Source organism: Osmerus eperlanus, chromosome 12 (genome assembly GCF_963692335.1).
Source record: "Osmerus eperlanus chromosome 12, fOsmEpe2.1, whole genome shotgun sequence".
NCBI lineage: Eukaryota > Metazoa > Chordata > Actinopteri > Osmeriformes > Osmeridae > Osmerus > Osmerus eperlanus.
Window position 1 is genome coordinate 11,079,470 of NC_085029.1, and position 12,086 is coordinate 11,091,555.

Sequence of the window (12,086 nt, forward strand, 5' to 3'; positions counted from 1 at the left end):
AAGGGAACTGCTCCTCAGTGAGCTCGGCTAAAGGCGAAAAAAAGATCTGTTGCTCACACGGATGCTTGCGTGTGTGTGTGGGGGGGGGATTGTTGTTGTGTGCAAAGTGTGTGTGGGGCTTGAGCAACAGACAGGCTCACAGCGGGGCTGGGTTGCTGATGGCTGTGGCTGACACCAAGGAATTCTGCCAGAGACGAGAGGAATGGGAGGAAGAAAAGAGATTTGAAGAGGAGAGGAAAATAGATTGCATCTCTCTCTACATCTCTCTCAAAGGAAAGGAGAAAGAGGGAAGAGAGAGAGAGAGAGAGAGAGAGAGAGAGAGATGCTGGGGGATGCTGCCAGGAAGAGAGAGAGAGGGATAACAGCGTGAGAATGATGCGTCGAGGGAGACAGAGAGACATAAAGAGATGGAGAGAGAAGGCTGCATAATGCAGCAGATCTCCTGACAGTCATCGTCCTCCGCCAGCCTGCCACCTGTCGCTCGCTCGCTCGCCCTCTCTCTCTACTCCTGGCCACACCAAACTTTCCACAAAAACAAGGACGGCCCCTCCGCCTGTCTTTTACGGTCCTGAGGGTGAACGCCCCGGTGGCTTTTCCATCGGCAGACGAGGCGTAGCGACGGCCTCCGAGAAAAACACTGGAATATCTCTGTCACCCCGGGCTGGCTGGCCCTCTCTCACTCTCTCTCTCTCTCTCTCTCTCTCTCTCTCTCTCTCTCTCTCTCTCTCTCTCTCTCTCTCTCTCTCTCTCTCTCTCTCTCTCTCTCTCTCTCTCTCTCTCTCTCTCTCTCTCTCTCTCTCTCTCTCTCTCTCTCTCTCTCTCTCTCTCTCTCTCTCTGTCTCTCTCTCTCTCACACACACTTCTCCCTATCTCTCTCTCGCTCTCACTTCTCTCTCTCTCTCTCTCTCTCTCAGCTGGGGCAGAGGCTCTGCCTTCACCATCTGTCTCCCTCCATCTTTCCCTGGCTCCTTCTCTCTCTCTGTATCCCTATATATCCATCACCCTCTTTCCACCTCGATCTCTCCGTCTCCATTTCTCACTCTGTCTCTCTGTTCGCTTCCACCCTCGGACTTTCTCCCTCGTTCTCTCTCTCCTATCTCGTCTCTCCTCCCTCTAGCTCTCTTTCTCTCTTTTCACTTTTCCTCCCTTCACCTCTCCTGCTCCCTTTCTCGCTCCCTTCAGCTGTTATTCTCTACCTTTCTATTTCTCCCACTCAATACATCACTCACTCCGGACTAACCTTGTCAGCTGAAGTGAGAATCCACAAACGCAATGACCTCACACACAAACCCAACCACATAGCCATACACACACACATACAAACTCCGACAGCTCACGGTCGTGTCTGATTCTGACTAAACAGTGCACACTGCTCTGTGCAGACTGACGTCAAACTATTCACAAACTAGCCTTGAGCCCTTTCAGGTGCCATCTCAAGCCGTTCTCAGTACTAGTTTGGGCAGGTACATTGAGGTGATGGTGGGACAATGCCATGCATCTGTCTCTCTCTCTCTCTCTTTGTCTATCTGTCCCTCTCTTTTCATCTAGCTCTCTCTAATGCTGTGCATCCCTCTCTCTCCCTCTCCCACCCTCCGTTCCTCTCCCCCTCCCTCTCCCTCTCCTTCTCTGGCCTGTGTGGGCTGGCCATTCAGCGGGATTCGCCTCAGATAAACACAGTCACACCGGCCTCAACATCTGTTATGTAAAAGTGCTCATCAAGCCGTACCCAGAGCTCAGACACTGTCTGACAGGACTGCTGCAGGGTTACAGGTCTCCAAAACCCACACAGAAACAGCACCCAGGCAAAGGTACGAGCACACAGGTACACACATGCAGACACACGCAGATACACACACGCAGATACAGACACGCGCACCCAAACGCATACAATCACATACACACACTCGCACAAGGTTTCAGTGGAGTGTGTACTATACTCACATGGATGTTCCGGAGTTTCTTCTTGCCTCTGTCCAGGCGGCTATGTCTCTGATCTCTGACCACCGGCTGCAGTAAACGGTCGTCAACGGATACCGTCTTCCTCAAAGACGCGCACCATTCCCCTCCTGCCCCCGCCGTCTCCCGCAGGGGGGGGCTGCTTCCCCCCACGCCATGGTTAGAGGCGGGGCTAGGGGTGCGCTTAGAGGAGGAGTTAGACCGCTCAAAGTCGCGCCGGACTGAACCTGAACAGGAGAAACCAGAGATGCACTACTGTCAACTGACACCACACATACAGCTGCACGCACACACACACACACACAAACTCATGGATGCATGCACGCACACACATTTATACACACAATGTTGTAAACTAATACCAACACACACACACTACCGTAAAATGAGACCAGATGCACGCTCACACACACCCCAAAGTCTGCCTACACCACACACACAAACACCGTAGACAGAGAGACCTGATGCTGGCCTGTTTAGCAGCGTGTGGTGGCAGGAGAGAGAGGAGGACATGACTAACAGCACATGAGCAGCCAGACAGAGAGGCCTGGCAGCTGTCCTAGGGGACTGGCTACCTCGCTGATTTAAAAGGCTAATTTTTCCTTGTGAGACTCCAGTAAGGACTAATTAAGTCAGTGCTCACTTCAAAGACGCACCCCTGAACATACAACACACACACACACACACACACACTAGATGCTCCTCCCTCCTACCCACTCCTTCATGACTGGAAGATTTTGCCAGGTTCCTGTGTTGTGTGTGTGCACATGCGTAGGAGCGTACATGCTGGCGTGTGTGTGTGTGGTCTTATTTAGTAAACCAAGAAAGAAGGTTTAGGGTTAGGGTCAGAATGGGGTTAGAATGACAGGAAGTGTTAGGGGTAACACAATATTGAATGGGAGGGGAATTGTTAGTCCTCACTAGGATAGTAAAACAAACCTGTGTGTATTTGTGTGTGTGTGTGTGTGTGTGTGTGTGTGTGTGTGTGTGTGTGTGTGTGTGTGTGTGTGTGTATGCACGTGTACGAGCATATATCATGTTTCTCCCCCAGGTGAGTTGAACACAAGACTATTGTTACAGTGTTGGCAGGATGCTCTACTCTACTCCATTAAAAATACATGAGGAGAAGGCAGCTGGACTACCACATGATAACTCACTAACACTCTCTAGCCCTGAGCTGGACCTGGACTCACTAACAAACACACCTAGTACCTAAGGAGCAGCTGCTCTGTGTATTCTGTAGAACATATATCCATCAGGTGATGCCATTAAGAGCACATGTGTATGTAACCTAACAGTACTGGGGCGGTCCTTATTATCAGCTGTACTGTCATACAAGAGAGAAGATGCTGAGAGGAGAAGTCATACAGATAATGTTCCTCTGCGTGGAGAACCAGCTTCATAGAAGGTGAAGGAACAAATCTTTGGTCCAGTGGATATCTATATCTATATCAAATATCAAGTCAATTAGATATCTATAGTTATATCAAATCCCTGGGGTGGTGGATATCTTTATTAGAACTCTGGTGGATATCTCTCCATTCTGATCTCTCCATCTCAGCCAGGAGCCCATGACAACAGTCACCGAACATGGGTACCATGACAACAAAGGGCACTACTCTCCCACACACGTCACAGAGTAACATAATCTAGCTCTGGTTCTCTTCAGACAACTACGGGTTAACTTCTTTGGTAACACATCACGAAGGTGACCAAATCCCATGTGACTGACAGGCATCAGGAGGTAAAGAGGCAGGGCTTAAGGTTTGTTTGGTGTTGGCTTGTGTCACTAGGCTGGCTTGCATCGTGTTATTACTCAGTCCAGATACCAAGCTGCCAACATGGCAGACTAGAACTCCTAAGCCGATGTCTTCATCTATGGTTCTGCAACAGCAAACCAGTACCAGTCATGACAGGAGGTCTGGTGTACTGGAGAAAGCAGATTGTTTGACGTCTGTTCTGTCTTTGCTTTGTTCAAAACGTTATACACAAACATCTCTCAGCAGACTTCAGTCCAAATCTAAAACAATAAACCAAAAACCCGCTACGGCAACGGTTTCCATGGCAACCGTTGCAGTGCCGGGGATGACACAACTGGGGATCTTTCAAGAGAAAGGGATGTGACAGAAAGAGAGGAAAGAAGAGAGGAGAGCAAACAGTGAGAAGAGAACATATGGGGGGGGTCAGGGAGGAGAGGACCCTCCTTTTACCCTCCATGCCCTCCTTTTCTCTCCGCTCATCTCCTCCCCCCTTTGTCCTCGGCTAGTCTGTCCTCTCCTCCCATCAATGTACTCGCATCTCCAGGGGAACACTATTATGACTAGACGGCAGGGCTTTTAACACAAGCACACGTGGTACTCTTGCAATGAAAGCAAACACACACTCACTCTCTCACGAGCATGGAGACAATACAGTACAAAACACAGGCACAAATGCAAACACAGAAATGATCACCCACAAACAAACACACACACGGGTGAGATGACTAGAGTCTCTCTCTGGTGCCTGGTAGTGTCCTGAACACCCTGCATTACAGCACCATCTAGTGGAGAAATAGCGGATTTACAAACAGAGGAGAGAAGGGAAGAGGTGAGTTCAGGTGAGGAAAGGAGAGGGCTGGGGATAGGAGAGGAGAGGAAAGGAGTCGATTTCACAGGAAGAACTCATTATCATTCTCCAGCAGGGTGGATCTGAGAGACACTAACTTACACAGGAAACTGAGAGTTTCAATAGCATAAACAATCTGTGTGAATGCCTGTGTGTGTGTGTGTGTGTGTGTGTGTGTGTGTGTGTGTGTGTGTGTGTGTGTGTGTGTGTGTGTGTGTGTGTGTGCATGTGCATGAACACAGATTTTGCATAGAGGAAATTCCTCTCTAAGGAGTAAAAGGACAGACGGGGCTAGAAAGAAAGAAAAGTAACAGAAAAGAAAGGTAGTGAGAGGGAGGTAGGGTCAAAGAGAGGTGGAAGGACAGGCAGAGATGGGGGCGGGGCTGTGTGGCTGTGAGGCTGTGAGGCTGTGTGGCTGTGGGGCTGTGTGGCTGTGTGGCTGTGTGGCTGTGTGGCTGTGTGGCTGTGTGGCTGTGTGGCTGTGGGGCTGTGGGGCTGTGTGGCTGTGGGGCTGTGTGGCTGTGGGGCTGTGTGGCTGTGTGGCTGTGGGGCTGTGGGGCTGTGGGGCTGTGGGGCTGTGTGGCTGTGTGGCTGTGTGGCTGTGTGGCTGTGGGGCTGTGGGGCTGTGGGGCTGTGGGGCTGTGGGGCTGTGGGGCTGTGGGGCTGTGTGGCTGTGGGGCTGTGGCGCTGTGGGGCTGTGGGGCTGTGGGGCTGTGGGGCTGTGGGGCTGTGGGGCTGTGGGGCTGTGTGGCTGTGGGGCTGTGGGGCTGTGTGGCTGTGGGGCTGTGGGGCTGTGTGGCTGTGGGGCTGTGTGGCTGTGTGGAGGTTACCTGCAGCGTTCCAGTGCAGCCCTCCTGGGCTGGCTGCCAATCGTCTGCGCTTCCTCACGTTGACCCTGCCCTGGGAGGCGGAGTCTCCCGATGAGGTCAGGTTTGTCATGTGACAGGGTGTAGAGGACAGGATGGGGGCGAGCGGTGTGGCCAGGAACGGGGTCTCCCTCCCGAGAGCAGGGGTCAGGAACAGGGCTTCCTTCTCTGGAGGTCTAGAGACACAAAGAGATACAATCAATACTTGGGGTGCACTTGATTGCCCAGAGAAATTCAAATGTATTAAAATGTCAATGTCAAAGCTGCAGATGCAGGCTGAGTCAGGATGTGAAGATGCAACGTGGCATGTTGTCAGTCATGAGCTAGAGGAGAAGAAAGGAAAGAGGAGCGAGGAGAGGGATTACTCCAAGTGACTTGTCATCAGAAGGAAGCTATTAAACAGATAAGGAGAGGAGAGGACAGGGATAAATCACTTTATGACTTAAGGACATGAAACAGCTCTGACTCTCATCTCATCTAACATTTGGGGCTGTTGCTGTCATTATCAGAATGGACTTCAAAAGGAAACAGACTGGAATACACACACACACACACACACAACCTGAACATGCACACACACTCACACACACACACACAAGTACAGTGTATCAGCAGTAGGAGTTAAAATATTCATGATAAGTCTCATGGACGGAAAATCCACCAGATAAAAAAGGCCCTGGCAATACAGATGCCTGTTGGCTACTAACAGTTATACCAAATGAAATATATTCTTCAAATATATAGAAATCCAATAAAAAAATACACACTTTTGTATGCTGGACTGCTGGATTGTGAATAGTCATAATAGACTTTCAGTTTGACTTCCTCAGATTAGGAAGTGATATGAAAGTAAGGATTATGTTCTGCGCAGTTTATCACAGGTTATAACAGTACACATGCCCAGTGGTACTTGTGGACGACACTATAGGTGGATAAGCAGGTTATACCTGCTTACGACAGAATACAACAGGCTTGATTCAATAGGCAGCTCAATTCCGGTTATATTTTTGAAGCTACAGTTGGTAGCTTCAGATGCTTCTATGAGACTTTACATCTATTGAGTGGTAGCATGCAGGTTAGAGGTTTGAGGAGAAGCAAACCTGAAGGTACCTGGAGGTAACGTTGTAGCTTCGACTCCTCCACGATCCCCGGCTCTGATCTCCCCTCCGCCTTCTTCTCCTCACAAAGAACTCCAGCAACTCCTCCCAACTCAACATGCCTGCTTCTCCCTGCCAGCTGTACCTCAACGCAGAGGGTTCCCACCAGCGCACCAGCGCTCGCTACCCAACAGGAGCGCTTCACACGGCCCAGCCTTCCCTAACATCCCCCTCAAACCACTATGACATGGGAACACCATTACACCTCAACACCAAAACTCCCACCAAGCACGACCTTGTTTTCCATCCTCAGCTCAACGTCTCCACACCTCACCTGCGACTCATCCCCAGTCCTCACCGCTACAGACCCTGCTCACCTTGGTCCCATCCTCCGACTAGCCTCCCTGCCCAACACTCCTGAAACCAAACGCACGCCAACGGCAGCTCGCTACCTAACGTCTCACACGCCTTGGCCTGTTCCTGCTTCCCGGGGTCTCCTGCTTCCCGAGGTCTCCGCTATGAGTGGACACACGCCACCATGTCTGTTTCTCTGTCCTTCAGTCTACACGTTCAGAGTTGACGATGGGTCCTCAACGATGGCCGCCATCAACTGCAAGCAAGCTTGTCTACTGGCACTGGTACCTCTCTGGCGGAGTGGTGAGGAAGAGTTGTGTGTGTGTGCGTGTGTGCTGCTCTGAGAGTTCCCAGGCCCCACAGTCTCTCAAGTCTAAGCAGGCAACACAATCACACATTATGGCACTGAGGTCCCCAGTCACAGGCAATGGCCCTCTCAAGTGTTCAATGCCCAAAAGGGGTATTAACTTACCTTCCCCTGTGTGTGTGTGTGTGTGTGTGTGTGTGTGTGTGTGTGTGTGTGTGTGTGTGTGTGTGTGTGTGTGTGTGTGTGTGTGTGTGTGTGCGTGTGGCACTGAGAGAATGTGTGTAAGAGAAACACAAAAGCTGAATGGGGAGAATTAAGTCAAGAGTCAAATGGCTCTGGTGTGTGTGACAGATATCAATCACTAGGGTGCTGTAGGAGATTGGCAGTCCTGCTAGCTACACAGACTTAGGCAGCTCTGAAAGGAGCAAACTGCACTTCCAGGAAAGCCAATGGACTTAATGTTTGTGTTCAGGTGTTGGGTTAGACCATGACTACATTACCCCAGGTTTGGGGTTAGGGTTAGACTATGATTAGGTTACAGCAGGTTTGAGGTTAGGGTAAGACCATAACTGGGTTAATCTAGGACTGGAGTATGGGTTAGACCAGGATATTCAGTTTCTTTCCTGAGCAGTACAACATGTCCTTGTTTTACTTGGCTCCCTTCAGACTCAGTTTATCAATCTGTATATACCTGCCACCTCTGTCTTAAATACAAAGCGACCCACTATCCTCTTTCCTAAGAACTATAACTCCCAAAGTTTAGAACCGCCCCTTCCCCTGAACCATACAGGACTTGCAGGTCTAAAAACAGCGCTCCTATCACCCCTTGTGGCCTCGAAAGTGAGTGTGTTTAGTGTCTGTTCTGTTACCAGGCCTATGTTGATAGAGTACATTTACATTTAGTCATTTAGCAGACGCTCTTATCCAGAGCGACTTACAGTAAGTACAGGGACATTCTCCCCGAGGCAAGTAGGGTGAAGTGCCTTGCCCAAGGACACAACGCTCAATTGGCACAGCCGGTTACCTACCCTTGTGTTTGTGCATCTGTCTCTGCAGTCTCGCAGCCTGTGGAGAGGCAGGGGGCAGGAGCAGGGGAGGTGCAGACGGAGGTGGTGGTGGATGAGGAGCAGGAGGAGGAGGAAGAGGAGCAGGAATGCGTGGACTCCAGTACTCGGGGCAGTAAGGTGGAGGGCATGCACAGCCATGTTTCCAAGTCGGAGAACTTGGAGTAGCTCAGCATCTCCAGCACACTGTAAGACAACAAACAGGATCCACTATATCAACACTATAGGACAAAACAAAGACAACATATTCAGTAGGTAAACACTGTAGGCAACAAACAGGATCCACTATGTAAACACTGTAGGACAACACTGTTAACTACAACTGGCCTCTAATCTCTCCATATGCACTATGTACAGAATGACAAAAGACACAACATGTTATACAGAAACATACACACACACTGTAGAGTGGTACACACAGGAGAGACCCAAGCCACCCATGTCGTCTAGTAGGTCTAAGGTGCTCACCTGTCCTCACCCACCCCTGGTATCTCATCCTTTTCCTCGGCTGTGTGGAACACACATGAAGTCCTGGTCTCTCGCGGCAACAGGACACACCGCTTCTCAGAGTCCACAGACATCTTCAGCCATAGCTGGAACACACACACACACACAGGCACACATACAGCGTGATGTCAGAAGCCACCACTGGAGCAAATCCTAATCCCTCCACATGGCCAGTGTTGTGAAGAAGCTTCCCTAAAGGGCGACTCACTGGTAAATATGCCAATTTAGGAGGCTAAGCCTAACCCCAAACAGAAGGAGGTTATTATGGTAGGTAGGTAAGTTCCTTCTTCATCCGCGAATGGAAATTTTAGGAGGAGTTAAAATAGACACCGGATGGACTTGTTAGCACACGCTCCTATAGCATATTTTGAGTGTATCCAACGATACACTGCCGGCTTCCATCATCTTCCTCCTTGTGAATTTCGACCATTTTTTATGATTCTTCTTTCTCACTTTCTCACAGCAGGGTAACTAACGAGCTAACCACCGACAAAGCTGCAGGCAGGAGTGTGAAAGTGCTATTCATTACAATGTTGCAGCTTCAACATTTGACTCAAACTTTTAACTGCGGGATGTTCAAAGAAATTATAATTACAATGTAGCCTACAAAATACGATATTGTTGTAGTGACGTTACCGTGTTTGTGTCTTGCCCCTTGAAATCTCAGCTTTTCGAAACAAAAACATCTGTTCGCAGTGCATTCCTACCCGCTTCCCTATTACGTGTCTTTGTCCCGACAGCCCTGCTGCCTAGCAATGCAATACATCCTAAATACAGTGGAGCCGGATGCAGTTCATATTACAGTTGGGGAAAACTTGAAAGTTAGGAGAACTTACCACGCACACGCCCAGATCCACATCAGCTGGAGGTCGGACCTCACTAGTCTCACTCATCAGTTATTAGATTTCAAGTGAAGATGAGTCGGACACCGGTCGGTAGGGGAGAAAGTGTCCACGGGTCAGTTTTCTGGGAGGTCTAAAACCTACTGTTAGGATAAAGAAATCTATATTTGTCCTTGCATTGGCTTCTGCGCACAATACGCGTAGCCCTTCAACATCAGTTCAAAGGAACCATTTTGGGAACAGATAACTACGGACAGGAAATATTTATGTCGTTAGGCTATCCGCCCAAATTACGCCCAATTAAGTGACGGCAATTACATCTGGGTAATAGGGATAAACAGTCCATCCCTTGGACTGATGCTTGACGTGACGTTCTTCTGTAGACCTACTCAAGGGAGCTCTTGGAATACACAAACACATGGCTATGACTAGGGCCTGGTGTTGTAGGCTACTGTGATTACAGTTAAGAAGTTAAAGAAGATGGGGAAATATGAATGGCCAAATGACACTAAGGCTTAAATTATTTGAACATCTATAGATTGTCAATCGTTTTTCTCCCCACCCTTTATTGTTGTCAAAAATAACCGAGATCGATTTATTTGAGGCTTCTTTTTATAATCTGTATTCACTCACGGAGCCTATACAGTGTATCATAATCAGACATATACAATACACAGTCTACTGTCCATGTTGTGCAGACTAACCCAGACCTTAGCAGGGGTGACCAACCTCACATGATCTGTGGGCTGTGCGTGAGAAAATCAGATTAATTTCAGATATTATCTGACCTCAGACTCGAGGGTCAAAATGTGAGCCTATTCATAGAATCAACACTGTATGATGATATGCTGTTGTTCCATGGACCACATCCAAATTTCATACAACTTGTTATGTCACTAATAGTAGAGCACTGAAGTTTCATCATCTCATGTTTTATGTAAATTGCCACATATTCAGAACCAATGAATTGTGGTTGTGTTAATGCCACCTCGGTATGGTCCACTTGTTTCCTGAAGATGAGACCAGACCAGATCAAACTAATCCATTAATGCTTAATCTCTATCCTTTCATCCTTCATCCTTCATCTCACTTCATCTCATTAGGGATACTTTATCTCTCCTCTCTCTCTCTCTCTCTCTCTCTCTCTCTCTCTCTCTCTCTCTCTCTCTCTCTCTCTCTCTCTCTCTCTCTCTCTCTCTCTCTCTCTCTCTCTCTCTCTCTCTCTCTCTCTCTCTCTCTCTCTCTCTCTCTCTCTCTCTCTCTCTCTCTCTCACTCTATCAACTTTTCTCTGTCTTCATGTAGTTTGAAACTTGCACCACCAGAGTGCGCCACTGTCCCATTATTGCAGGTCACTGTAATACGGTCATGAGAGCCAGCCTTATTTGGCTTCATGGACCTGCACTTACGTAGAACAGTGATAATCTTTCCAGTGAGAATGAACTGGTTTTGTTATATTTTCTGTCTTTGTTCACAGATAAGACGTTTATGAGAGATATGAGTCATAGTATTCAATGTGTCCTGTTGCATATTGATCAATGTGGAGGGCGAGCAGAAAAAAAACATATAATTTTCCAATACAATGTCTCCTTAGCTCCCACTCTAGTATCTGAAGTTAAGAAACAGGACCTGTCTGTCTCTGTGAGGCTGTGTTAGATCTAGACAGGACCTGTCTGTCTCTGTGAGGCTGTGTTAGATCTAGACAGGACCTGTCTGTCTCTGTGAGGCTGTGTTAGATCTAGACAGGACCTGTCTGTCTCTGTGAGGCTGTGTTAGATATAGACAGGACCTGTCTGTCTCTGTGAGGCTGTGTTAGATCTAGACATGACCTATCTGTCTCTGTGAGGCTGTGTTAGATCTAGACAGGACCTGTCTGTCTCTGTGAGGCTGTGTTAGATCTAGACAGGACCTGTCTGTCTCTGTTAGGCTGTGTTAGATCTAGACAGGACCTGTCTGTCTCTGTGAGGCTGTGTTAGATCTAGACAGGACCTGTCTGTCTCTGTTAGGCTGTGTTAGATCTAGACAGGACCTGTCTGTCTCTGTGAGGCTGTGGGAGATACAGACAGGACCTGTCTGTCTCTGTGAGGCTGTGTTAGATCTAGACAGGACCTGTCTGTCTCTGTGAGGCTGTGGGAGATACAGACAGGGCCTGTCTGTGGCTGGAAGGCTCTGAGATACAAACTGTAAGTTGTTTGCATCCAGGAAACATCTGGCATACTACCGATCTTAAACAGGTCAGACACCATGCTTAATATAGACAGGGAGAAAGAGTGTGTAAGAGAGAGAGAGAGAGAAAGGGAAAGGGATGGTACAAACGTGAGAAAGGATTTGACTAAGGGGTATTGCACAGCATTGCACAGGCTGTGGGAAACAGTTACTGGGGGAAAGAAAGGGACAGAGAGCAAAAGATGGAAACAGAGTTTCAGGTTTCCCTGGCGACCCTCTAGTGACGACAGGAGAGGAAACACCACCATAATTCACAGTTTCC

At 48.6% G+C, this 12,086-nt stretch overlaps 1 protein-coding gene across 1 annotated transcript; it reads right to left on the reverse strand.

Moving 5' to 3' along the window:
- Positions 1-136: 136 nt before the first annotated feature.
- Positions 137-9,725, reverse strand: ankfn1 (ankyrin repeat and fibronectin type III domain containing 1). The gene is made up of 6 exons (XM_062475372.1): positions 9,595-9,725; positions 8,720-8,844; positions 8,216-8,437; positions 5,394-5,605; positions 1,942-2,183; positions 137-184 (listed from the first exon to the last, which is right to left on the reverse strand). Exons 1-6 carry the CDS (start codon positions 9,649-9,651, stop codon positions 137-139), a joined length of 906 nt encoding a protein of 301 aa, XP_062331356.1. The 5' UTR covers positions 9,652-9,725.
- Positions 9,726-12,086: the final 2,361 nt, after the last annotated feature.